At 40.5% G+C, this 25,014-nt stretch overlaps 1 protein-coding gene across 1 annotated transcript; it reads right to left on the bottom strand.

Moving 5' to 3' along the window:
* Positions 1–335: 335 nt before the first annotated feature.
* On the bottom strand, positions 336–24,385 carry LOC118274999 (fatty acid synthase-like). The gene is made up of 38 exons (XM_050696929.1): positions 24,126–24,385; positions 23,617–23,809; positions 23,213–23,333; positions 22,742–22,945; positions 22,167–22,283; positions 21,535–21,698; positions 21,012–21,154; positions 20,547–20,750; positions 20,271–20,460; positions 19,666–19,825; positions 19,387–19,556; positions 18,723–18,874; positions 18,417–18,533; positions 18,137–18,321; positions 17,940–18,059; positions 17,745–17,854; positions 17,128–17,318; positions 16,884–17,053; positions 16,270–16,533; positions 16,010–16,130; positions 12,247–12,540; positions 11,569–12,006; positions 11,322–11,492; positions 11,109–11,239; positions 10,527–10,677; positions 10,097–10,381; positions 9,678–9,839; positions 9,164–9,292; positions 6,788–6,867; positions 6,284–6,439; positions 5,152–5,403; positions 4,662–4,815; positions 4,049–4,253; positions 3,482–3,632; positions 2,876–3,062; positions 2,362–2,544; positions 1,888–1,990; positions 336–1,705 (listed from the first exon to the last, which is right to left on the bottom strand). The coding sequence occupies exons 1-38, from the start codon at positions 24,276–24,278 to the stop codon at positions 1,167–1,169; spliced, it is 7,020 nt and encodes a 2,339-aa protein (XP_050552886.1). The 5' UTR covers positions 24,279–24,385; the 3' UTR covers positions 336–1,166.
* Between the last annotated feature and the right edge of the window lie 629 nt (positions 24,386–25,014).

The following is a 25,014-nucleotide window of genomic DNA, read 5'->3' as shown; positions in this document are numbered from 1 at the left end:
ACACTTACTTGTATGGAGCGAGAAGATCAAGTTCTTGTAACAATTTCAATTAAAATAGTAGTTTAAATTCAAACGAGTATATTATAATATTATTACCATATAATAGTCTTGACTAATACAAATTAGGATTGTATTATTATTCCAATGTATTATTGCCATCCTATAATATTTCGGCTTGTATTTTAATATTTTCGAATCGAGTTTACTACGACACCACCGCTATATAAATTATTATTATTCCAAAAATTGGTACATTGGTATAATACATATGAATATGTAGTAGTAGGTAGTAAGTAGTATAGGTAGTTAGTAGGTAATAAAATAAAACAATAAAATACAGAAAACAAATGTTTATTAACTTCAAAACTATAAACTGTTTAATTATTTGTGTAAACAATAATTAATTCAGTAAAATAAACCCGCAGCTCCGGATCGGGCATCAACCCTACTGGACCCCATCTGTAGTGGTCTGATGGCTCTATGAGGTGCGCGTGGAACGCGGCACACCATACGCACAGGTCATACATACACATACCGACCAGAACCAGGTCGGGCGACGAGCTACCCTTGTTCGCCGTCCGCAGACAGATCTTAAGGCTATCAGTTTATTGACTACTAATAAACAGGTTAAATTCAACAATTTAATGGCAGATCTATAACCACATTATAGTTAGATTGTAATTTTTAATGATTTAAAATTTCATTACGAAATATTTTTTTATTGGAATTGTCTACAATGCAAGTTCTGCTTACATACAATACTAAACATATATTAAGTCTATATATTAATACGTGAAGCAAAAACTTTGGACCGCTTTTTACGAAAATTGCGCGGACGTAGGAGCATAAAATTTGGTACACTTATAGTTTATGTGTAGGATGAGTGCAATACGCTAATATTTTTCAAAAATAATGCTTATAAAGTACATTAAATCAATAAATAAAACATTACACACACATGCATAGTATCTGATCGTATTTGACAAAACGTCAAAATCAATAGACATTGCGATGATATTCTGACGTCTCATATGAATAGAGTTTTATAAAAGAGTTTGTTTGAGTTTGAGTTAAATAAAAAATATCCTTGAACGTATGTTAAGTGGTATTGTAAATTAAATCGTATATGGTCGAATTTCGACCACTAGGCGACCACTAGTATTAAGTTATGAGCTGCTCGTCCCTTCTTTGTTCTCGACCAAGACCCTGTTGATGATGTTGGCACAGTCCTTGTTCTCAATGATGGACACGTGGTTCCCCTCCAGGAAGTGCACGGTGACACTGTTCTCCGTGTACTTGTCGAGTCCGTAGTTCTCTTCTACCGCTACGAAGGACGGGTTCTCCTTGGGACGAAGGAGGATGACGGGGGACTGCAGCTTCCTGAAGGCCTTCGGGTCGAAGTCCAGGATGGTCTTCAGCCTGTCGAAGCAAGCTCTAGCGATGTTCGCGAAGAACTCGTCTGAATATTTGTTCTGTATCGGTGTCATTTTGACCGCCAAAGCAATTCTTTCTTCATAAGACTCGATTTCATTGAGTTTGTCCGTAACCTCGTTGGCAACATCTAGGGTAGGGGCAACAATACTCACAGCCTGACATAGCAAGCTGTTCTGCAGTTGGAAGTCATTGTTAATGTTCATGGTCTTCGAAATTATAGCGTAGAGGAAATCAGGGGCACCGTCCAGACAGAACACTGTTCCCTTGAAACCTGGAAGAAATAAATCAGATTAGTATGTCTAGTGTAATACTTTTTTTTACTTAATTTAAATTCTTTACACAAAACAATAATACAATAAATAACAAATAGCAACCAAAAAACCACTAAGAGATGAGATGGCTTGGTAGAGCTGATGCACATTCTTGTGAATGTGAACATTTTGGTCTTCTCACCTGCTTCCTCCAACCTCGAAGCCAGCTCCAAAGTGAGGAGAGAACCGTAACTGTATCCCAGAAGCCAGAATGGAGCACCAGGTGTTAGCTTCGAGATCACCGTCTGTGGAGAAAATAAAATTAGTAAAATGTTAGAAGTGAGTGACTGCCTCGTTGGTTGTGTGGTCTTCAGTGCGATTCCCGGTTGTATCTTTTTTCGGTTTTTCGAAAATTTCTCAGTAGTAGCACGGAGTCTGGAATTGTGCCCAGTGGCATGGCAATAGGATCACCCCCTATTACATGGGACTTATAACACAAATGGTAAAAAGTGGGTGGCGTACACTGTGTAATTGTGTTATGTGTCGTAATGTGCACCTCTGCCTACTTCTTCGGGATTAAAAAGGCGTTACGATACGATGCAAAAGTATTTTGGACAATATTTTGTGACTCATACATAAATAACTACAAACAAAATAGCATAGTTAAAATATTCACCTTGTATAACCTGTTGACCATCTGGTCCATGTTCTCATTCTTGTGGTCCACACCGAGCTGTAGCACACAAGCTTTGATCTCTAGTCCTCTACAGAGCTGCTCCAGCGTTGCTGCATAGCCTTCTATCCCTGGCAGCATGAACATCACGCGGTCCATAGCGTGGGTAGTCTCTAGTCCCTCATCCTGACAAAATCAAAGCACAATACAGTAAATGATGATATTTTGAAACTATCTCATCATCATCATCATCATAAAGGTACAATTCCGAAACGGGCCGCAGACTGCAACCGCACGCGACACTGTGGCTACCGGCTGCGGCCGGTCCAACTGCGGTTGCATGCCGTCGCTGCACAATGCACTGAACCGGGCCTCAATTATTCCAGTAGCTTCATGCGAGGCAGAACGACTGACAGACTTGCGCTGCAGTCTACGGTCGCTGCGTGCCGCGGCCGCACATTGCAGGAGGCACGTTGAGGTTGCAGTTTGTAGTCTGCAGCCCGTCTGGGAATTGTACCTTAAAGTATACACTCGCCTCGATTCCATCGCTGACCATGGTAGGCATATACACATAAGGTTCTGAAGCGGTTTTCTTATCTCCAAAGTTCCTCATCAACACACGAAGACCAACGCCTTCCAGGTTAGTAGGGTTAGATGCTGATGCAGAGGATGAAGCTTCATGTCGTTCTGTAAGCTCTGCTAGTCTGGAAGAAGAAACTAATGAATTCTAGCTTCACATGTTATAAATATAAAACATAAGCCGATTCAACCGCATAGTTGATAAACCTAGCAGCTGAATATTTCCCAAGCTTTTTTTTATTAGTCGGCATTTTGCTATCTCGCCTGATGATAAGCGACGATGGCCTTTTTTATTGCGGGAGGAAACTTTCATAAAGCGCCTAGCTTTTTGGGGAAAAAGACTAGGAAGTTTGAGATTTTTACCCCACTAAAACCCACCCGGTGACTATCCTCAGCACCTATAAAGGGTCACCGAGTCCTCTAATTAGACCTGCTACGGAGCACAGCACAAGCGACGATGGCCTACAATGGGGCCTTTTACAATTACATACAGTCTTCATATTTATAAAAAAAAAACATCCGAATGTTTTTGTTGTAGACTTACCTCGTGAATGTCAAGGTTCTAATATCTCGAGCTGTAAGGAAAATCTCGAATTCTCTCTCCAGAGTCTGATTGATCTCTAAAGCCATCATACTGTCCATACCCAACTCAGCCAGAGTGCTTTGTTGTGATACCGTCTTCAAATCTTTGATACCTGGTGAAGATACATAGAATCTGTACTGGTGAATCTGAATATTTAAAGTGTAGGCTATGTAAGTCTTTTAGTAGGTATAACTTCTGCTATCATTTGTTAAAAGAACAATATGTATCGCTAAACAAAGGATCTAATCTTCTATAATACAAAAAATAAGTCGGGTTTTCCTTTCTGACGCTATAACTCTAAAACGCACGAACCGATTTCCACGGTTTTGCATTCGGTGGAAAGGTCTCGGGCTCCGTGAGGTTTATAGCAAAGAAAATTCAGCAAAAAATCAAGAGAAAAGCAGGAAACCAGGGAAAATCATTGGTGGCGAAACGGAGTTCGCCGGGTTTGCTAGTGTAGTATAAATGATGATTTAGTATTAAGAACTACACAAAATTAGCTGTATTAATGGGGAAACTCAGTCTTACCCAAAATTTGTGCCACTGCATCTACTGCATTGGTACATCCTTCGGCTCCAGCCTTCTTCTCAGCTACCACGATGGATGACACGATGGGGACATCCTGCTTCATGAGCTTGTCGAGAACACTCAAGCAAGAAGATATCCTCTGCTGCAGGGTGCCGGCAATCTCCAGCTGGATGTCTTCTTCTTGCAAGTCGGCTACCAAACCTACCTGTAGGACATTATACAGGGTTTGATCTTTAAATCTTTTGGAAATCAACATTCCTTTACTTATTCCGCCTGTTTTTTATCACCTGCCAATTCTTTCTGAAATATAGATATCATTCAAACATTCCATTTTTAAATAAATAAAAAACTTCACTGAAGAATATCGGTTAAAAAAAACAGTATAAAATGGTCACGGCTGTATTGGTTTTTGATTATGTGCACACATTGACTTACAGATCAACTTATAACTATTGACCAGTGGGTTATTTTAAATACGAAAACCATTTTTTGGAATACTTTAGGTGTCCGAATATTTCCTTAGATCTACTCGAAGATCAACTGTTACCCATTCAGATTAGGGTTAATTAAGAAAATATAAAAGTAAAAATGAATTAAGCTATCGCTTACTAACATCTGCAATAGCTCCCCACTGCATAGCCAGGGCTGGGAAGCCAAGCTTCTTCCTCTCTTCACAGATCCTCTCCATCACAGAGTTAGAGTAACCGTAGTTGGTCTGACCAGCATTACCACGACCACAGGATACAGATGAGAAGATCACAAAATCTCTAGGGTTAGAAAATGGAATGGTTCAAATATTACGCTGTTTGTGGTGACATTTTTATTGAAGAACTTTCTAAAGATAATACCATACATTATACGTTTAACAAACCCTGAAAATCTGTATATACTGACTTGATCGCAGCAAGATGGAAGGATATATGTCGTGAATGTTTAAGAATGTGTGAGAAGATGAATCACTGTTGAATTAGTTTTAAGTTGTTAAAATTATTGTAGGTATTTTTTTATCAATATATCACTTTAACTGTATAATGGCTTAAAATGTAATTGCATGTATTATGCATGTTTTCTACTAAATAAATAAATAAATAATTGATACTCACTCTAAGTCTGGACACAATTTCCTCGACAGTTTATCCAAATGTATGGTACCAAGCCCCTTTGGTGAGAACGATATTTTAAAGCTTTCTGGAGTTTGGTTTTCGAAGATAGAGTCACTAAGGACGACTGCCAAGTTGAAGATAGCATGTACAGGTCCCATACTGAGTGCCATCTTAAGCATTTCTTCGCATCCAGTCTCAGTGGTGACGTCATGTGTTGAAATCTGGACGTCAGCACCGTATGTTGCCCAGGTCCTAAATAAATTCCAATAGATTATTAATTATTAAAAGGATTGGCCACAGAAAGCTCTGGATAGAGACGAGTGGAAGGAGGGTAGGGAGGCCTTTGCCCTGCAGTGGGACGACCATGGCTGAAAATAAAATAAATAATAATAAATAACATCACGCTTTTTATACCCGAAAAGGTAGGCAGAGGTGCTCATTACGGCACGTAATGCCGCTATACATTGTACATCAACTTTTCATCATTTGTGTTTTAAGTCCCATGTAATAGGCGGTGAGCATATTGTTATATACTGAACACAATTCCAGACTCCGCGCCAATACTAAGAAAATTTCGTAAAACCGAAAAAAAGCCCAGTTATATTTTGCCCGAACACAAGGTCCTTTTTTTTTTTTTTTTTTTTTTTGAGGGGGAAAATCATCCAATGACTTTTCTCGCCTTGGGCGAGGCGAGAGGGAGTGTCAGACTCTTACTGACTAAAAACCATCCCGTTCCTTCTCCTGCTTTTCGAGCCGGAGCCCCGGTAAACCCGCTAGGTAGTCCGCAGCTCCGGATCAGGCATCAGCCCTGTTGGGCCCCATCTGTGGTGGTCTGATGGCTCTTTGAGGCGCGCGCGGAACGCGACGCGCCGCACGCACGGGTCTGGTTCTGTTCGGGCGGTGAGCTACCCTTGCTCGCCGTCCGCAGGCCCGCACTTACGGTGGCCGGAGATCGTCTCGCGCTTACGGTGGCCGGAGATCGTCTCGCGACAAGACCCTTGTCCGACAGTCGCGCTTGCGACCACTTGATTAATGAGGCAGTCAATTATTATTAATTATTCTGGAGAAAACTCGTTTAATTATAATCTAAATTACTTTGAGTAAAAGTAAAACAGATTTGAAAGGCAAATACCTCAATCGTGATGACTGGTATCCGTTGGTGATGCCTCTGCGGGAATTGAGCAAAATCTTCCTTGCGCCTCTTATGATGAGCCAGTCAGCCAGCTCCAGCCCGAAGCCTCCGAGACCACCGACCAATACATACACGTGGTCTTCATGACAGATATACCTGGTGAAAGAGACGTTAGTACGTTGGGTTAAAGAAGAATTTGGAATGGCAGAATTATGACCTAAAGGGGTAAAGCATATAGTTAAACCAAATTCTAAATTTACAATACTCAAAGAGAACTGAGAAAAGCAGGATCATCTAAACGGGCTTTCTGCCCGACTTTTGTTCGTTGGGATTATCCATGTTTATTCGCTTGTAAACTTCATATGTGCGATGTAGGATTTGTAACGTCATCAGTTGATTTGATCGTCGATCGTCTATGTGCGATTTCTATCATCTGTCACTTGTCATGTGTTGCCACAATACGATAAGGTAATATTGTACACTATTACTGCTGTAATATCGTACCTAGGTACAGCATCAATAGGTGTCGGGACTGGTCTAACAGGACCACTGCCGCGCTCTTCTTCACGGATTTTAACGATCACCTAGAACAAGACAAATTAATAAATAAGTAAATGGTTTAATATCAGATTATTTCAATCAACTGGTATTGTTAGAAAAACAATTTAATTTAATAGAAAATAAGTTGCGGATGAAGAAAGATCCAAATAATGAAATTAAGATCGGAGAAGGGGACTTTTGGGCAAAGAAGTTAACTAGTTGAAATGTATATTAAAAAAACCGTCATATTTTTCTAAAGGAAATCACAAAATATGGTACCTTGTTTCTATCTGGGAAGCGAGAAAACTTAAATTAAGTTATAAAACATTAATGATTATTTAATCATTTATGTATAACGTACTCTGTGATTTAAACTTCTTAAAACACTTCTGTCTGACATCAGTCAGTCACCGATTGACAGATGACACTCGTTCGTTGTGTTTCGTTCTGAGTGCGCACGTATTTTCCATGTTTTATTGTTAAACCCCACGACCTCGGCTTTATAAAGGACTTTTGACGGATCTTGCATCTCTAAATTACCTGACTCTCTATTTTGGACAACTGTTTAAGCCTATCAATCGGATATTGACGACATAGATCGCTGTGTAAATTGTACGATTGCGACTGGTCGCAGTAACTCTATTGGCAAAAGAGTCTTGGAAGATGTGGCGATTTTATCTGTTATTCGTCAGTGGCGTGCAGCCTGTATAATATGGTATCTGAGTTGGGAAAGATACCAAGAAAATATACGTACCCCGACCCCCTACACAATTCTTAGATGACATTCTCCTAATTATTGAAGACTAGCTGACCCGGCAAACTTCGTACCGCCTCAAACATTTTTTTTCTCACCTTTTAGACCTGCCCTGGACTTGCACAAATAATTCAAGACCAAAATTTTGTTCTCGAGTTTTAGTGAGACTAACGAACAGCAATTGATTTTTATATATAGAGATGAATAATACATAATTTATACTAATATTGGTATTTTATTTATATATCCTCCTATCCCTTTTTAGGGTTCCGTAGCCAAATGGCAAAAAACGGAACCCTTATAGATTCGTCATGTCTGTCTGTCTGTCCGTCCGTATGTCACAGCTATTTATTTCCGAAACTGTTGGGCCTACATAGTTAAAACTTTGTAGGTTGATGTATTTCGGTAACCGCTATTCAGATTTTAAATAAAAATCAATAAATTTACAAATTAAAGGGGGCTCCATGGCACTCCATACATGGAACTGATTCAAAATTTTTTTTTTAATCTAACATATCCGTGATGTGTGTCTATGGATAGGTCTTTAAAAAAGACATTAAGGTTCCTGAAACCATTTTTCGTCAAAATCAATCGTTTGAAAGATAGACGCTTCCAAAGTGGAAAATGAGTGTTCCCCCCTCTAACTTTTAAAATAAGAGAGTGAGAAAACTCAAAAAAATTTATACTGTAGATTTCAATAGAAACTAACAACGAAAATTGGTTTGAACCAGATATCATCATTAGTTTTTAAGAAATAAAACATTTTCAAAAACAGCAAATATAACTTTGTCGTTCATACAAACACTATGTAAAACCAACTTATATTATATTATCTACTTGCTGTTACGGAACCCTTCATGTGCGAGTCCGACTCGCACTTGGCCGGTTTTTAGTTTTTAAAAGATTAGTGTCTACTGCTTCTAAGGGCCTATGCACACGTTTTTTAAACGCACCGTCGACACGCGTTTGTAGCGTTACAGACGCGATACTTGCGTGCGTATCGCGTCTGTAACGCTGCAGACGCGATACGCACGCAAGTTAGACGCGGCCTGTAGACCTTTGCACACCTGACGCGCGTGTGTAGCGATGCGGAAGCGATGCAAACGCGCGTGTTATCGATACACACGCGCTGGTGCCGCGCGTTTGTATCGATACAAACGACAACAAACTGCACTGTAGGAGAAAAACGTTTATAAAACGTGGTGTGCATAGACCCTAAGTGCAGAATATTGAATGTAAAAACTTGTCTTCGACTGTAGCGACTGTTCGGGGCGCTGGAGAGCCAAACGTGTCAGATCTTCGACACGTCACACACGCTCCTTGCTTAAAACCATAACACAACCAAAACTATTCAAAAGTATTTCGTAAAAAACACAAAAAACAAAATGTTGTATGTAATATAACCTCACTTTTACTACATTAGGTACATATAACTTGATTTCTGGATAGCCAAATTTCACCAAATTTTCAGTGAGGCCTTGTTATTATATCCTCTTACAAATAAGACTAGTTTGATTCAGTTAACACCTGGACCCAGAAACGTATAGAGAAGTCCCCTTCTCCTTTCTGTATCAATACACACTTACCTTTCCAATGTGTTTACCGGCAGCCATGTAACGGAAGGCATTTTCCACTTCGTTGGCCTTAAACGTGCAGTAAGTCAGAGGTCTGACGGCGCCATTTTCAATGCCGTTCAGAAGTAGATCTTGCAAACGCTAAAATAACACAAATAAGTATACTCTTAACGATTAGAATTCACTATGTATTCACAGATACATAGTACAACTTTCGCAAAATATGTTTTTATTATCAGTTTGTGCTAAATGCTTGTTTAAAAAGGCAGAATAAAAGTAATTGAGTTTTTTAAATTAACCAGATGACCGATACATCTCATACTCGAACTGCGCATCTTTCTCGCACAGCTATTTTGCGGCGGCGCATCTTCATAGCACATCTTAGTATCGGTGGAACGGTCACATAGTTTCACAGTTTAGCTGTTACATCTTCGTAGCATAGCTACATAGCACATCTCTGGTGGAAAAACACCATTAGTCTCTGTAACATACAAATTAAAGTATACATATAACAAGAGTAACTGACCTTTCTGACTTTGATGTCCTGCTTGTAAATATAGTTCAACATGACACCGTAGAAGCTGATTTCCTTTGTTCTGAAGTATAAGGCAATGGCAGTGTTGCTACTGATGTCGAACTTGCCGATCTCGAGGAAACGACCTCTAAATGCCAGGCAGCGGACGGAGGCCTGAACAATTTATGTAAAACATTAGGAGCTTGAGTGAAATAACAGTATCGGCAAGGTGGCTGGTAGTGGTTGGATGTGTAGAGTTGAAGATCGAGCTCAGTGGCGTGCCATTGGAGAGACCTATGTCCAGCAGTGGACGAGAACAGGCTGATGATGATGATGATGAATAGGAGCTTTAGAGGACCAAATATATAGATAGACTTTTATAAATGCAACTACGGTTATTAATAACGAATAATAATGTGACAGTAACTAACCTGTAGTTTATCATCAGACAAAGAGTTGAGCACCAGGTCGACACCTTTACCGTTGGTCTCACGTCTGATCATGTCTTCAAAAGAAGTATCACGAGAGTTACCGATGTGGCTGTCTTTAAGTTGTGGGAACAGCTTCTTGATGAAGGCTCTCTTCTCCGCAGTACCGACGGTGGTGAAGACCTCGCAGCCGTAGTAGAGCGCCACGTTGATGGCGGCCTGTCCTACTCCGCCAGAACCTGCGTGGATGAGGATGGACTCTCCACGTTGCATCTCACCCAACATGAACTGAGAGAAAACATAGCAAAAAATATAGATTTTTAATATCCCTTCGTTTTTGGTCTGCAAAATCCTTCGACTTGAGTTACTAATATTTTGTATTATGCGGAAAATCTATTTAATAATATAGTACATCACTATACACACAACTTACCATAGCGTAATACACAGTTTTATAAGCGACAGGTACAGTAGCCGCTTCTTCGAAGCTCCACTCGTCAGGGATGGGGCACAAGCTCAGCCTGTCTCCCTCAACCAAGTTCGCTATGCCACGGTTACGGACATCTCCCATCACACGAGTACCGCTATACAAATTAACATCAATATTAATACGCTTTAATGTATTTATAAAATTAACTAAAATGGAAGAATAGAATTTATCAATATATACTCATTCGTAAAGTTATTAAATTGGTATTTTACATGCAGAATTTCAAGTGTGGGACAGCCATGCTTCGGCACGAATGGGCCGGCTCGACTGAAGTGATATTAACGATTGCGTTGTGTATCGTTGTGTAAGTGAGGTTACCGAAGGCCCAATTACCCTTCTTCTCAATCTTCCCATTTCCTCGATTCCCCTACAACCCTTAAATCCCTAACCGTCAATAGGCTGGCAATGCACTTGTGACGCTTCTAGTGTTTTGGGTGTCCATGGGTGGCGGCGATTGCTTACCATCAAGTGACACGTCAGCTCGTTTAAAAGCTTATATCATAAAAAAGAATAACATAAACTAACTTGACGGTCTTTCCGACTACTTCAATGCCTTTAACGCATTCCTGTGCAAGACGACCGCTATCAATAGCATCGACTGTGACACGACCAATAGCCGTCATGACGTCGCGGAAGTTTAAGGCAGCGCAGTATACCTGATGATGAAAGATTATTATTTTATACAGTTACGGACAGTTAAAGCAAAGATGTTGTGAGAAAACCTTATTTGTTTCTTACGTGAATAAGCATTTTTTCTTTGTCCTTGAACACATGGTTGTCCCTGATGGTTCCTTCGACCCATGTCAGCGAGGAAAGATCTCCGATGGTAAGGGCATTGACATAGGCGTGGTTTGCGGGAACTGTTTCTAAGTCATCCAAGAGAAGATGACGATAAGTCCCCCATTGGCCCTAGAGAGAAATTAATAAAAATGATACTTCTTCACATTTTCATGTAAATCTTTGCAATCGCAATTATATTACTTACATCCTTATATACGTTGAAAGCCAAATCCTTTTTCAGCTGTTCTTCATAAAACTCCAAGTCAGGGTTGAACGGCGGAGCAGATGGGTCAGAAATAAAGAGACCATACACGATCTCACCACCAGGCTCCTTCCTCAAACAGTTCACTAATCCTAAGATACCGTTGATAGGTTCATCTTGAGCGTAAAGTACCACTTTCTGGCCTTCATTGAGTTCTTCCTTGACTTTGTCTACCCACGAGAAACTATCATCAGCAGCTAAGATTCTAATGAACTTGGCTGGTTTGACTTCTACACGGTTTCTTAAAAGCACCATATATTCAAAGCCTGTATCATAAACAGTCACGATGTCGTATTTGTTGGTGATTTTCTTAGGGTAGTCCTTTTCACGACTCATTATAAAGGCCTTGTCACGTAGGGTACCGGCTGCTTGGTGAAGGATCTATTTAGAAAAAGAAATAGGTAAGTAGCAAGCATTCAACTGTGCTGACTTATCAACTTAGGTTCTATATGTCCGGAGCTGCGGACTACATAACGTGTTTACCGGGGCTTCGGCTAGAAAAGTAGGAGTAGGACCGCGGTGGTTTTTAGTCAGTAAAAGTCTGGCGCTCTCTCTTGCCTCACCAAAGGCAGGAAAAGTAATTAGATGATTTTACCCCATAAAAAAAGGTTCTATACGTACCTCAGGTCTACCAAGTAGGTTAGCACCAACAAACAGCGCTGTGTTACTTTCTCCAACTAGCTTCCTATTTTCAATGACGGTAATGTTGTAAGGAACCTCGATGGGCTCCTTGGAAACCATCAATAGTTCAGCCTGCATGTAGGGTAGATCTCCAAGCATTTGTCCAATACTTTCTAAGATGGGCTTTAGGTCATTCTTCTTGTATTCTTCGTCGACTAACTCAATGCTTTTGACTTTATGTGTTTGAATGTTCTCGAGAACCAGCTGGATGTTCGCTCGAAGAATATCTCCAGTCTAGTGATTAGATATTTACTGATTTTATTTAATAACTAGCTGGTGCCCGCGAACTCCGTTTCGCCAAGATATGTTAATGCGCCAACAGAAGATAAAAAACTATTATAATAGAGTCATTTCCGTATGTTTTTAAAGTGAAGGTGTTGCATGCCAGTTAAATAACCACTTCTCATATATGTTGATCAGGACACTTTGTACTTCCACCATACCGAACGTCGAAATACATCGCAATAAGCCTAAAGAATTTCTTTATACACCACATTTGATGTTCTACCTGTAGGAGCCAATACAAACAAATTATCGGAGCTAGTGACACGCGAGAAAGCCACATAAAGCTGTCCGTGTGAAAAACAGCTCGTCCTAAGATCGACACCAGCGGCTCGAAGTGTCTGACCTTGTGACTTGTTAATGGTCATCGCAAAACATGGAGTAACGGGAAACTGCACGCGCTTAAATTGAAATGGGAAATGATTTGGGATTAGCGGTATGCGTGGTATAAATACTACTTCACCAGATCCACAACCCGTGAGAATTTCGGCTTCTATGATATTACTTCGAAGTGCAATTACTTTTAGCCGAGTTCCATTGCACAGCTTAGGGGGTGTTAAATTACGAAGCAACATTATGGGAATGCCTACTTTTAAAGTAATATTATGTGCGGGGAGTCCAGGTGCAGCGAGAGAGTTTAAAAATTCAACCGGGTAATTTGTAACATCCATTTGATCTACCACTGTATTTATAGACCGGTATACAACTTGGTCTCCTTCAATTCGCTCTAGAATAATTTGGTTGATGGCAGCGGCTTGGTCATTTTTGGGCGTAAGTATTGCTCGCTCACAAAGCCATGAATTGTCTTGACCTATTAATTGGGAAACATCACCATAAACCAAATCAATGAGTTCCTCCACCGAAGCAACAATTTTACATAGGTTGTCGGGTAGAGTTACTGAATTACTTGATTCGGGAAATGAGCCTTCGCCGATTTTTAATAAAACTCCAGAAAATTCCTGCGCACTGGGGTTTCCACCTAAGTGAGCCCTCATGTTCTGCGTCAAGCTCAATTTTTCTATCCGAGGCCAAAGCACGGAGCGTTTTAGACATGCCCCGACCTCATCAGCTCTAGTTCCTCTGGTAATCACGGGTAGAGTCTGACGAAAATCGCCACAAAATAAAACTGTAACCCCTCCCATAACGTGATCATTTCGCCGGATATCTTGTAGAGTGCGATTAACGGCTTCCACGGCCTTTTTGTTCGCCATCGTACACTCGTCCCAAACGATTAGGCTGCACTCTGCAAGAATCTTTGCCTTTTCGCTATTTCGGGATATGGCACAAACTGGTGTTTCATTTATATCTAGGTCCAAAGGTATCTTAAACATGGAATGGGCGGTCTTACCTCCTGGAAGTAAAGTGGCTGCAATACCCGAAGAGGCGACTGCTAGTGCTATTTTTTCTTGTCTTCGCACTTCAGCAAGTAGCAGTCTAGTTAAAAACGTTTTTCCTGTACCACCAGGGGCGTCAAGAAAAATATTCCACCATCCTGTTGACTGACACTTCTCAAAATTCGTTCATACACAGACTTTTGTTCATTTGTGAGGGTGCCAATATTATTGTTCACGATTTCGGCCATCGCGGCACGATCATAATTTGTCTCCGCTGCATACTCTCGACCAACACGCCGAACTTCAGTGGTTTCCTGCGGCTCTGGAAGACCATAATGACTCAAAGGATTGCCACCTATTGAAATCACAATATCTTGAAGTGAACAAAGGCAACGATTAATAATACGCTCGTCAGACTCTGCCACACTATCTCCATCAGCGCGCCTAGCCGCAAAACGAAAATCTTCGGATAGATGCCGTTGGTATTTTTCCCATAGCTGCATTGGATGGGCAAGTCCGCAGAACACTATCATGATTGCAAACAAATGTCGCAATGGGAGTGTCGCTGACTACGGCCTCTTCAAGAGTGTCGTCCCAATTTCGATCGTCATCTAGCAGACGCAATGCGCTGCAAGCTTCGTGAAAGGTGGAATGCTCAACACCATTAACAGTTTTTAAATATGTGTAAGAAGTAGCTCCCCGGACTGTGTGCAGTAAAAGACGCAAGTAATAACATTCATTATTACTCGGATGAATCGTGTACACTCGTCCTAGTGCATGCTCGCGATATACTCCTGGAAACCCCTCCACCGGCTGTCCCCGTCGGCGTCTATTAAATACTCCTTGTTGCTTATTGTACGTGTAATACGACGGTACTTCATTGTATAGGAGCGTTCGTGCAAAACTGTCTTCTTGACACAGACTGAAATATGCTAAGAGTGTGGTACGGCGTGGATTTTCTAAGCGTTCCCGTACGTTTTCTGGATTGAAATATAATCGCTGTCCGTTTTCTAGATGGACATCTAAATGCATTACAGTTGGGTGTCGGTCGTGGATAGAAAATCCAAGTATTCTCCACACCGCTTCCGAGGTACTGATATAGCGACCAGATTGATATTTGGTCACTTCATCACGATCACTGCTCTGCAATCCAAATGTGGCTTGATCACTTCCTTTGTTTACGTACTTGCATATGTACTTTATTGATTCTACACTCGCGCAGTACTCTACATTTACGTGAGCTTCAAAGGCACGTGAGAGTACTGGTGAATATGGCACTACCCACCGATTATCAACTGTGACACATTGTCCGCGCATATTTATTTCAGCAATAAAACCACTATTTTGAGGTCTCCGACGGCGGTACCATGGGTATCCGTTTTCACCAGTAACGGTTTCATCACAAAATTTTTTTGGAAACCTCTTTGTGCAACGGCCTTCTTTCATGCAGGGTGAACTGCTGTTAAATGTGCCACATGGGCCATGTATCATGTTCGTTTTGACGATTCTGTGTAAAATAGGGTCTGTGTCTGGATTAGGTATTTCCGCACTAATAAGACGATCGATTTCGTTTGGCCTGACCTTTTCCTCTAGCCACAAAAGATTATGGGAATGAGGCAATCCACGTTTCTGCCACTCTATCGAAAACATGTAGCAGCGGACTGACCCAAATATCTTTTCTTTTGTGAGGAGATCAATTAAGCGCTTTTGCTTTATTAATTTTAATCGAATTAGCTTCAAAACTGACGGAGTTTCATACAAACTTACTCCTCCCCTTTTTACCCCTTAAAGGGCGAATTTCCAAAAAAAGGATAGCCTATATGTTAGCGAGGACTAATAGCTATATAACAAAAAAAGTTTCATCAAAATCCGTCCAGTAGTTTTTGCGTGAAAAGCGAACAACAAACAGACAGACAGACAGACAGACAAAAATTTTTTAAATCATGTTTTTCGCTTCTATTGGTTGAATAAAGATCCCCCATCTTATTTTTTCTTAAATATCTGTAATGTACAGACATGGAGTTGTTATAATTTTATTATATGTATAGATTTAACAAATGATGCTATATATATATAATTTGCTTTACCTTCATCTTAGATTTTCCAAAGTTGGGGATGAACTCATATTTCTCTAACACGGGTACGCCTAGAGGTTGTCTTTTAGTAATGGGTGTAGCATGAAGACCCCGGATTTCGATACCACCAGATCTGAGCCAAATACAACATTAGTCGCAGGTAAGTAATAGTTTAATGAACAAAACTTTAATTAAGGTCTTACCCGTTCTTCTGTTGGGAGGTTTTAAGCAGACATTATTAAAGTAGGGAAATATTTAACGAATTTTCTCACCTGATAACGTTGACTTCTGGGTACACACGAACCTCAAAAGACTTTCTGTCCGAATCCGGATTCATTTTTGATATCGCATTACAATGCATGGGAGCATCGATGGAGAGCTTCTCAATCCTGGTGGGTACGAAGAGACCCCTGGTGTCTTGGCCGATCATCATCATTTGCAGCATGCAGTCCATGAAGGTGACCCAGTTGTTAGACCAAGCGATACGACCGCGGGTAGCGTCGACGTTGCAACCGAGGACGCCACGGAAAAGGCCGCTGTAGAATTTGTTTAATTTTATATGTAACGTCACACCTTACATCCCTGAAGGGGTACGCAGAGTATAGTACATATATAATGTACACCTAGTTTTCACCATTAAATTTGTGTTACAAGTCCCATCTAATAGAGGGTGAGCCTATTTCCATATACTGAGTACAATTTCTGACTGAGAAATTTTCTTTTAACCGAAAAAAGCCCAGTAATACTTTGTCCTACCCAGGAATCGAACCCAAGACCCCTTGTCCGGCCAGTCGCACTTGCAACCACTCGATTAACGAGGCGTCAGTTTTTTTTACCCATAAATACTTGAACGAATCTCACTTTTTTCGTTTTATTCTCTTCTCACCTGTATTGATATCCTCTGAGACGCAGTTCTTTGTAGAAGTCTTTAGTCAGCAAATGTTTGAAAGCAGGATTTCTAACTTCTGGAGAGTGTGGGAGTACCCTAAACTCTCGACTGACATTCTTCTTGGCGTAGATACGACCAGTCACAATGGAAGCACCACTCTCAAAGATCTAGAGAAAGTGATTGGAATTAAGGTTACATTTTTTTCTTTGCGGTTTAAAAAGGGTCTCTAACAAGATCTTACCTCAAAGTTCCCACTTTTCTTGTGGATGGTAATGGTAAACTCCAGAGAACCTTCCTTGGGAATGTTGGTGGCTCTCTGAAAGCGCACGTTTTCAAAGACTATTGATACTTCAGTGTATGGTTCTCCTATCATCATACCGAGGGTCTCCCATACTAGGAGCAGATAGCCAGTTGCAGGGTACAAGTTACGACCTGTGAAAGAATAGATAAATAAAATATTTTCTTCACGTTTGTTTGACTGAAAAATTATCAAATTGCCCTTAACTATAGCTAAGGGCGACCAGGTAACTTAGTCCAATTAATATTCGACCGAGTCCCTGGCTCTCTTGATCCTACTCTAATTTTATCTAATTCTGTTCTGTTTGTTAGTCCCGCTAAAACTCAAAAACAGCGGGACCGATTTGGCAAAAAAAATGTTTGAAGCGGTCCGAAATTTGTCAGGTCAGCTAGTAAGTTAATTTTTTAAAATTTTTCGAGCATACGGATTTCCGGTGGTATGCAGTCGCCGCAGCCCTTAGACACTTGAAACAAATGCTTTGCCGGCCTTTTTGAGGGTTAGGAATTTAGGTTGGGAATATTTAAGTATTGGCCTATTGTAACAATAATGATTATACTTGCCATCAACGACATGACCAGTCATATACTCAGTTTCATCATCCTCAATCGACTTCCAAACCGTCCTCTCATCAACCTTCATCTTGTCCAGGTCATTGTATGATGGTACAAACCTAAAGACAAAATACATACCTATCACGAAAGGATTCTGAGAGCGATTTCCATTATTGAACAATCCAGATATTAAGTTGACTTTACCAGTTCTCACTATGCTCCCATTCAACGAGGTGGGCAAGCATAGGCGTACCCTGTGCCACGGGGAATGGCACGTGTGGGTAGATGTTGGCTAGATGTGGATGCAGACCGGCCTCATACAGCCTGTGGAGTAAAGACACCATTTAAAATAACCGAACAATTTTTGTTTACCTTTGAGGGGAATGAAAATGTTGACTTACCTTCCGAAGGCAGTGAACAGAACCTGGACATTGTCCGGGTGGGCCTTCTGTGTCAGAGCGACGTTGACGACGTCCTTCTTCAGAGACCTGCGCAGGATAGCTTGCAGCAGGCCGTGGGGGGCGATCTCGATGGTGATCGCGTTAGCGTGGATCAGACGAGCTGTCTCCTCGAATAATTCGGGAGTCTGTTTAAAATAAGGCTTTGGTTCGTAGGTTCACGTTTAGATGACTATAATAAAATTATAAAAATAGGCAAACAACTGAAGATTTGATTACATACTTCAACACCATACGTGTAACTTTGGGCGGATGATTTCACATTTTCACATTTCGCCTTCAGTAATGGCATGGACACCCATTTCTCTGAACGCGATCGCTTGAAATTTTTAACCACTTCCTTCAAAGAGAAAGAAAGACACAAAATTATGACGATTATTTCAAATGAAAACTTAATTCATAACAAATATAAATCAATAAAATGAGTTTTCTAAACATTTCAAGTAATTTAATAGAACGAGCAAGAAGAAGATAGAACGAGAAGCAAGAAATAAAAGATGGAAGAACAAGGTATACTGTTAGTAGTTACCTGATGGTATCCAATACTGATATCAGCCATTGAATCCTTGAAGTAAGGTTTATTCACTAATGCTAGACCTCTGTTGTAAGCGGATAATATCACTTCCTCTGTAGTTAAACAACCATCAGCGTATGCACAACCAAAATCACCAACACTGTAACCTATTAAAAAAATAATCTATATACTATAATATTATAAAGCTGAAGAGTTTGTTTGTTTGTTTGAACGGGCTAATCTCCGAAACTACTTGTCCGATTTGAATAATCATTTTCGTGTTGGATAGCGCATTTATTGAGGAAGGTTATAGGCTATAAATCATCACACCACGATCAATAGGAACCGAGCAGTGCGGGTGAAACCGCGCAGAAGTAGCTTGTATATCTTCATAAATATGGTGAGTCATTATGATGACAAGCAAAAATGTCCAGAATTTTCCAAAATTATATAAACGGAAGTGTGCAGTGTATCTTTTTTTAAATATGATTTCATAGTTAAATTTTATGCATAGAACACCAAATTTAACTTTATAATGCGCATTAGAAATGATAATATACTTGAATTGATTACATTATCGGAGTATGCATTTACAAAACTTCGATGGAAAATTACCAATATTTGAAGTAGTAAAATTTTGTTAGGAAGGTGACCTTTTGTAATTATAAATGTAACTCACCAATGACGTAGTCAGGTTCAATGCCAATAGTCTTCAGTACATCAGTGAGACCGATCTGTACAGCGGCGATACCAATGAAGGAGTTGAGGATGTTGTCGTAGATCTTGGGGTCGTTCTCAGTGACGATCTTCGTCAGGTTGATGCCTTTAGGTTCTAGAGCTTTGTGGCACCTAGGAGTATAGTAAAAGACATTAGTAATTATTCCAATTGAACTTTTGTATCCACTTCTTCTAGACTATTCTTGATGAGCAATATTATAGCAACCTTGAAACAACTTACTTCTCAATAGCAGCGGCAAAGACGGGGATCCTCATGAGCTCCTTGGCCATGCCGGCCCACTGGGAGCCCATACCGGAGTACACGAACCACACTGGGCGACGCACTCCGGAAAAGTATTGGATCTCTCGTGCTAGCGACACGCTTTTGGTTGGGGTTGAACCTAGAACATCATTATTTGTTGACTATTCAGACGATCGATATTAAGCAAATATCTTCTTGAAGATCTTAAAAATTTTGTTATTGTCTTATGACGTATATCATGCATTAGCTTACTAGACGTTTTAAGCATTATTTAGTCTAGGATTTCACAATATTATAACATACACAATGCTTGAATCGACTGCCGGGCAAGGAGTCTCGGGTTCGATTCCTAGGCCGGCCAAAGTATAACTAGGCAATTTTACAGATTATCGAAAATTTCTAAGTAGTAGCACGGAGTCTGGAATTGTGCGCAGAATATGGCAATAGGCTTACCCTCTTATACATGGGACTTATAACACAAATGGTGAAATGTGTTCATTGTGTAGCGGCATTACGTCCCGTAATGTGCACCTATGCCTACCACTTCGAGGATAAAAGGTGGAACGTTGCATTAAAAAACTCACCCAACAAAGTGTATCCTCTAAAACCATGCCCTGCTATGTCAGCAGCATGAATAGCGTGTAGTAAACGAATCAGATCAACGTCAACTGTCCTGGACTCTAGGTCATCCAGGATCCTAGCTACTGCTGACTCCGTACGTCCTGACACGCAGACTAGACGAGGTAGGTCGTCTAATGGTATACCGTGGTTGACCTGATAAAATTGTTTTATTCAGAAATAGTACAAAACTGTGGTAATTTCATATCTCTATACAAAGGTACATAAAAACATTTCCTTACCTTCGCTCTAGCGACATCCTTCAACAGAGCGTGAGCGTTGGCTCCTCCGAATCCGAAGCTGTTGACTCCTGACATGCCTCTGCCCCAAGGAGTCTTGTCAGTCACCACTGACACCCTGTTCTCAGCCAGGGCTGCTACTCCTTCACGAGGCGTTTTAAAATGAATGTTAGGCGGAATATAACCAGTATTGTAAGCTATGCACATCTGGAAAAAACGTTAATATTTTTTAGTCAAAGTCAAAGTCAAAATGATTTATTTCAAATAGACCAGGAAGGCACTTTTGAAAACAAATATTTAATTACAATATATAAAAAAACAAAATGTCTGTCTGTCGGTCAGTCCTCTAATGAAGCTATTGGCTCGTTCCAAAGTGAAGATTATGGAGAAGAACGAACAAGAAACTCCATTTACTAAAGGCTTATGTATGTATGTATGTCAAAACAAGCAGTATGAACAAACTCATACCTTAGCAATAGAGCAGAGACCGGAGGCAGGCTCGCTATGCCCCAAGTTGGATTTGATAGAACCAATCAGTAGTGGTTCATTGCGGCCGGTGCAGAAGATCTCGTCAATAGCCTGCAACTCTTGAGGATCACCCACTCTAGTACCTATGACAAGATTTTCGTCCTGAGAGTCAATTTTGGAAATCGGGCTTAAAACATTAGAACCGAGATATGTTGTACCTACTTAGTGTTTTGTTTTGCTTTTTTAACGTTGCCCCACACTAGGATCATCTCCTGTATCCTGGGCACGTTTACAAATATACAAGTTCACATACACATGACACCCAGACCCGAAACAACAATTTGTGGATCACACAAAGAGTTGTTCCGTATGGGAATCGAACCCAATACACATTGCGCGGCTGCCTGTTGCCCTGCTACCGCACCAACAATGCAATCAATGTGGGAGTCAAAGTCAGTCAAGTCAGTGTGGAAGTCGCTTACCGCTTACAACACTTGTAACAGTAAAACAAGAAGTAGTATACCTGTGCCATGAGCCTCCAGATACTCCAATACAGACGGAGGAATGGCGCACTCCTCGTAGAACTCTTTCAATAGTTGCTTCTGAATGATACTCGCCGGGTACGAGATACCCTGTTCTTTGTAACCGTCACAGTTAGTCTTGCCATGAATCATCTGAGCGTAAACCCTGGTGTAGAAAAATAGTTTCAAGAATTTATAATCAGGAAGACGTAAAACTACATACAATTACACACAGACACATGATACCCAGACCCAAAACAACAATTTGTGGATCACACAAAGAGTTGATCAGTACGTAAATCGAACCCACCACATGCTGCGCGGCAGCCGGTTGCCCAGCCACTGCGCCAATCATGTAGTAATTTCTAGCGTTTATTTCTAAATGACTTAATATAAAAAATCTACTTTATTTTAGGGATTCAAATCTACTTTATGATTCCTAAAGTACTGTTTAGGGAAATATTCTATATGCCTTTAACTGCCATCAGAAAACTGTTGAAGGCAAATCCTCCACTAACTTAGGTCACCGGAGACCTACGTGGCAGTTAAAGTGTTAAGCAATAATAATGTAACCGTACCTTATGTAGACCGCTGTAGCAACAAACACATAAATCGACGTAACAAAGTGACTTACCTCCTAGAATCCTTAGCTTTCTGCAATAAGACGACAACTATCGCTTCGGAACGAGCATAACCATTAGCGCTATTGTCGAAACTCTTGCAAGCACCGTCAAGCGACAATACTCCTAATCTAGAACGAATACATAATTTTAAGATAAAATCCGCGGAGTAAAATATCGATCTTCATGATTAATTATTATGTTATCGGCTTACTCACGTAACCGTTTGACGAGGAACTCGACTAGTTTCAAGCCATGATAAAGGCTACTACTGTAGCAGCGTAACAATCGCCTCGTCGTGTGTCGCGGAATACTGCTCATTAGTATGAGTCTTTAGCTTGGCTTGAAACCAACCGAGTTCCTGGTCAAACAGTTGCGTGAGTAAGTGTATAACATAGTTATTAATTTAGTATATCTCACGAAAGTTATAATAAGATCTCCATGATGTTCATGATTATTTAATAGAAAACATTATCATTAATTATTACATGAGGTAACCAAGGTCTATGCCTTATTGTTAAACTAGTTTTGTGTAGGTTGGATAAAATCCTAAACCAAAACCCGTAAGTTTTGTGTTATTTTTTCTCACCTGGCAAACTGCAATGACACGTAAGGATGGAGACACAAGTTGTTTCCACCAACAATGGCAGCATCACAATAACCCTCCCGAACGGCTCTATAAGCATGCACCAATGCATAGAAGGAGCTGGAGCAGGCCGTGTCTACGGTGTACGAGGGACCAGTCACTCCCAACCAGTAGGAGATACGGTTGGCCAGCATTGCTCGAGAGCATCTGAAATTAAGAAAAACTTGTGTTGGAAAAATGCATTTTTTGAGCGGGGAAAATAATTCAATGACTTCTCCCGCGTTGGGCGGGCGAGAGGGAGTGTCAGACTTACGGTAAACCCGCTAGGTAGTACGCAGCTACAGATCAGGCAGCTGACTGGCTTACGCACGGAACGCGACGCGCCATACGCACGGGTCTGTTTCTGGTCGAGCGGCGAGCTACAATTTCGCATCTAGAACCGTAATAAATGACTTAAGGTCGTTATCAACTTACCCACTAATAGCATGATTATTGATTTGCATCTTGTCGTAGAACCATATTTTGTCTGATTCTGAGAAGCACGCTCCAATAAACACGCCGACTTTTTTGTCGCGGAGTTCTTTAGGGTTCATACCTGGGACCAAAAAATTTTAGCTTTAGAATCTTAGACTTTACATCTTCTACAACGGTGTAATAAATTGAATAGGTAGTATAACAAGAGCCATTCCGTTGCGGGATCCAAGACAGTCATTCATGTCCTTAGGACGCGCCGGACTTCAGTGTTCCAGTGTTTTTTATGGTTGTATCTACTATAGATCCTGGCTTACAGGAGTTCTAGCGTTTTGGAAGTTTGTGGCGGGCTTGTCTCATTAAAAAAGGCACTTGGCATGTAGTAATTAAACAAAATCTCAACTCACCAGCATCAATGATAGCTTCATACGCCTTTTCCAACAGCATCCTGCACATGGGATCCATAGTGTGTGCCTGTTCGTAGTGCACACCGAAGAAGGATGCGTCAAACTTATTGAGGTTGTTGATCTTGCCCGTACGATGCGGGATCTCAGGGTGAACCAGCTTCCAACGACGAGCATCATTACTTACTAAGTCTACCTACAAATAAGAAAAAGAAGCTTGCAATAATGTAGGTAAACTATTTCTTTGTTAATTTTAAGTTTGCTTATAACGACAGCATCAGTTTAAGCAGCCTTTTGAGGGGGAAAACATCTAATGACTTTTCCCGCTTTGAGCGAGGCGAGATGGAATGTCCGACTCTTCATATAAACACCCCGTTCTTACTCCTACTTTTCGTACCGGATTAGTTCTTAATAGCCTTATTACAGCTACTGCATACTAATTTGGTTTCATATTTATATTAATCAACATTACAGATTCTTTGGAGCATTAAGAATAGCTGAGAATAACATACCTTATTAAAAAGGTTTTCCTGCAGGTGTATGACGGAGTCCGAGTCGGGGAAGTATCCCGACACGCCTGTGATGAGGACCTCGTCTCCGGGCGGAGGATGCGACAGCCGGTGTCCCGACTGCAGCCTATCCTCAGCTATAGTTGTCGGCGCCATCTTTAATCACACAATAACTTTTTTGGTAAAGAATTGTTTTACTGAGATTATATTATTTTCGCAATTAATGTTAGGTGTTGCGTACATTACAATTCAATGCTTACTAAATAAAATGTACGAGTTTTATTAAAATTTTTAAGTTTCTCCGCTTTAGTGTAATTTAGTCAAGACGAGTATTGTTTAATTTAATGAATTAAAATATCACATGCGTAGTGAACTGAAGATCAAGGTCTGTTTACGTAAGCATTGTTGCACAGCATGTTGTTTTTTTATAAGGGGTGTTATATCATCCAATGACTTCTCTCGCCTTGGTGAAAGGGCCTGTCAGACTCTTACTAACTAAAAACCACCCCGTTCCTACTCCTGCTTTTCGAGCCGGAGTCCCGATAAACCCGCTAGCCTGCAGTTTCGGAATTTTGCTTAATATTTTAAAAGATTAAAGAAATTTTGTTTGCCAACGTTATCTGTCTATAAGATTTAGCTTGCAGTAGTCGTTGACAACATCTCATCTGAGGATTGTTGGTTGATCTTAACTAGTATATTGATTGTTTAGTAATCTTTTTTATTTCAAAACTATTTAAAAAGAAATCCACCTTCAAAGGTAAATGTATTTTCCTTGGACACGTTCCTAGATATTTCCATAATGGTAATAATAAACTTTCACTAACAAATGCCATTCATTAATTAAACCATCAATGTTTTTTACACGTGAGAGTTCAATGCTTCGGCACGAGTA

The sequence above is a fragment of the Spodoptera frugiperda genome, chromosome 11 (assembly GCF_023101765.2).
Source record: "Spodoptera frugiperda isolate SF20-4 chromosome 11, AGI-APGP_CSIRO_Sfru_2.0, whole genome shotgun sequence".
In the NCBI taxonomy this organism is placed as follows: domain Eukaryota; kingdom Metazoa; phylum Arthropoda; class Insecta; order Lepidoptera; family Noctuidae; genus Spodoptera; species Spodoptera frugiperda.
This window is presented reverse-complemented; position numbering and strand designations above follow the sequence as displayed.

What these genes read in the sequence shown, in the direction of transcription:
- LOC118274999 (XM_050696929.1), bottom strand. Translation starts at nt 24,278, where the DNA reads ATGGCGCCGACAACTATAGCTGAGGATAGGCTGCAGTCGGGACACCGG. An exon ending in GTTACACGTATGGTGTTGAA is followed by an intron (nt 18,322 to 18,416) that starts GTATGTAATCAA and finishes TATTTTAAACAG; the next exon opens with ACTCCCGAATTATTCGAGGA. An exon ending in CCAGAAGTCAACGTTATCAG is followed by an intron (nt 16,131 to 16,269) that starts GTGAGAAAATTC and finishes TATTTGGCTCAG; the next exon opens with ATCTGGTGGTATCGAAATCC.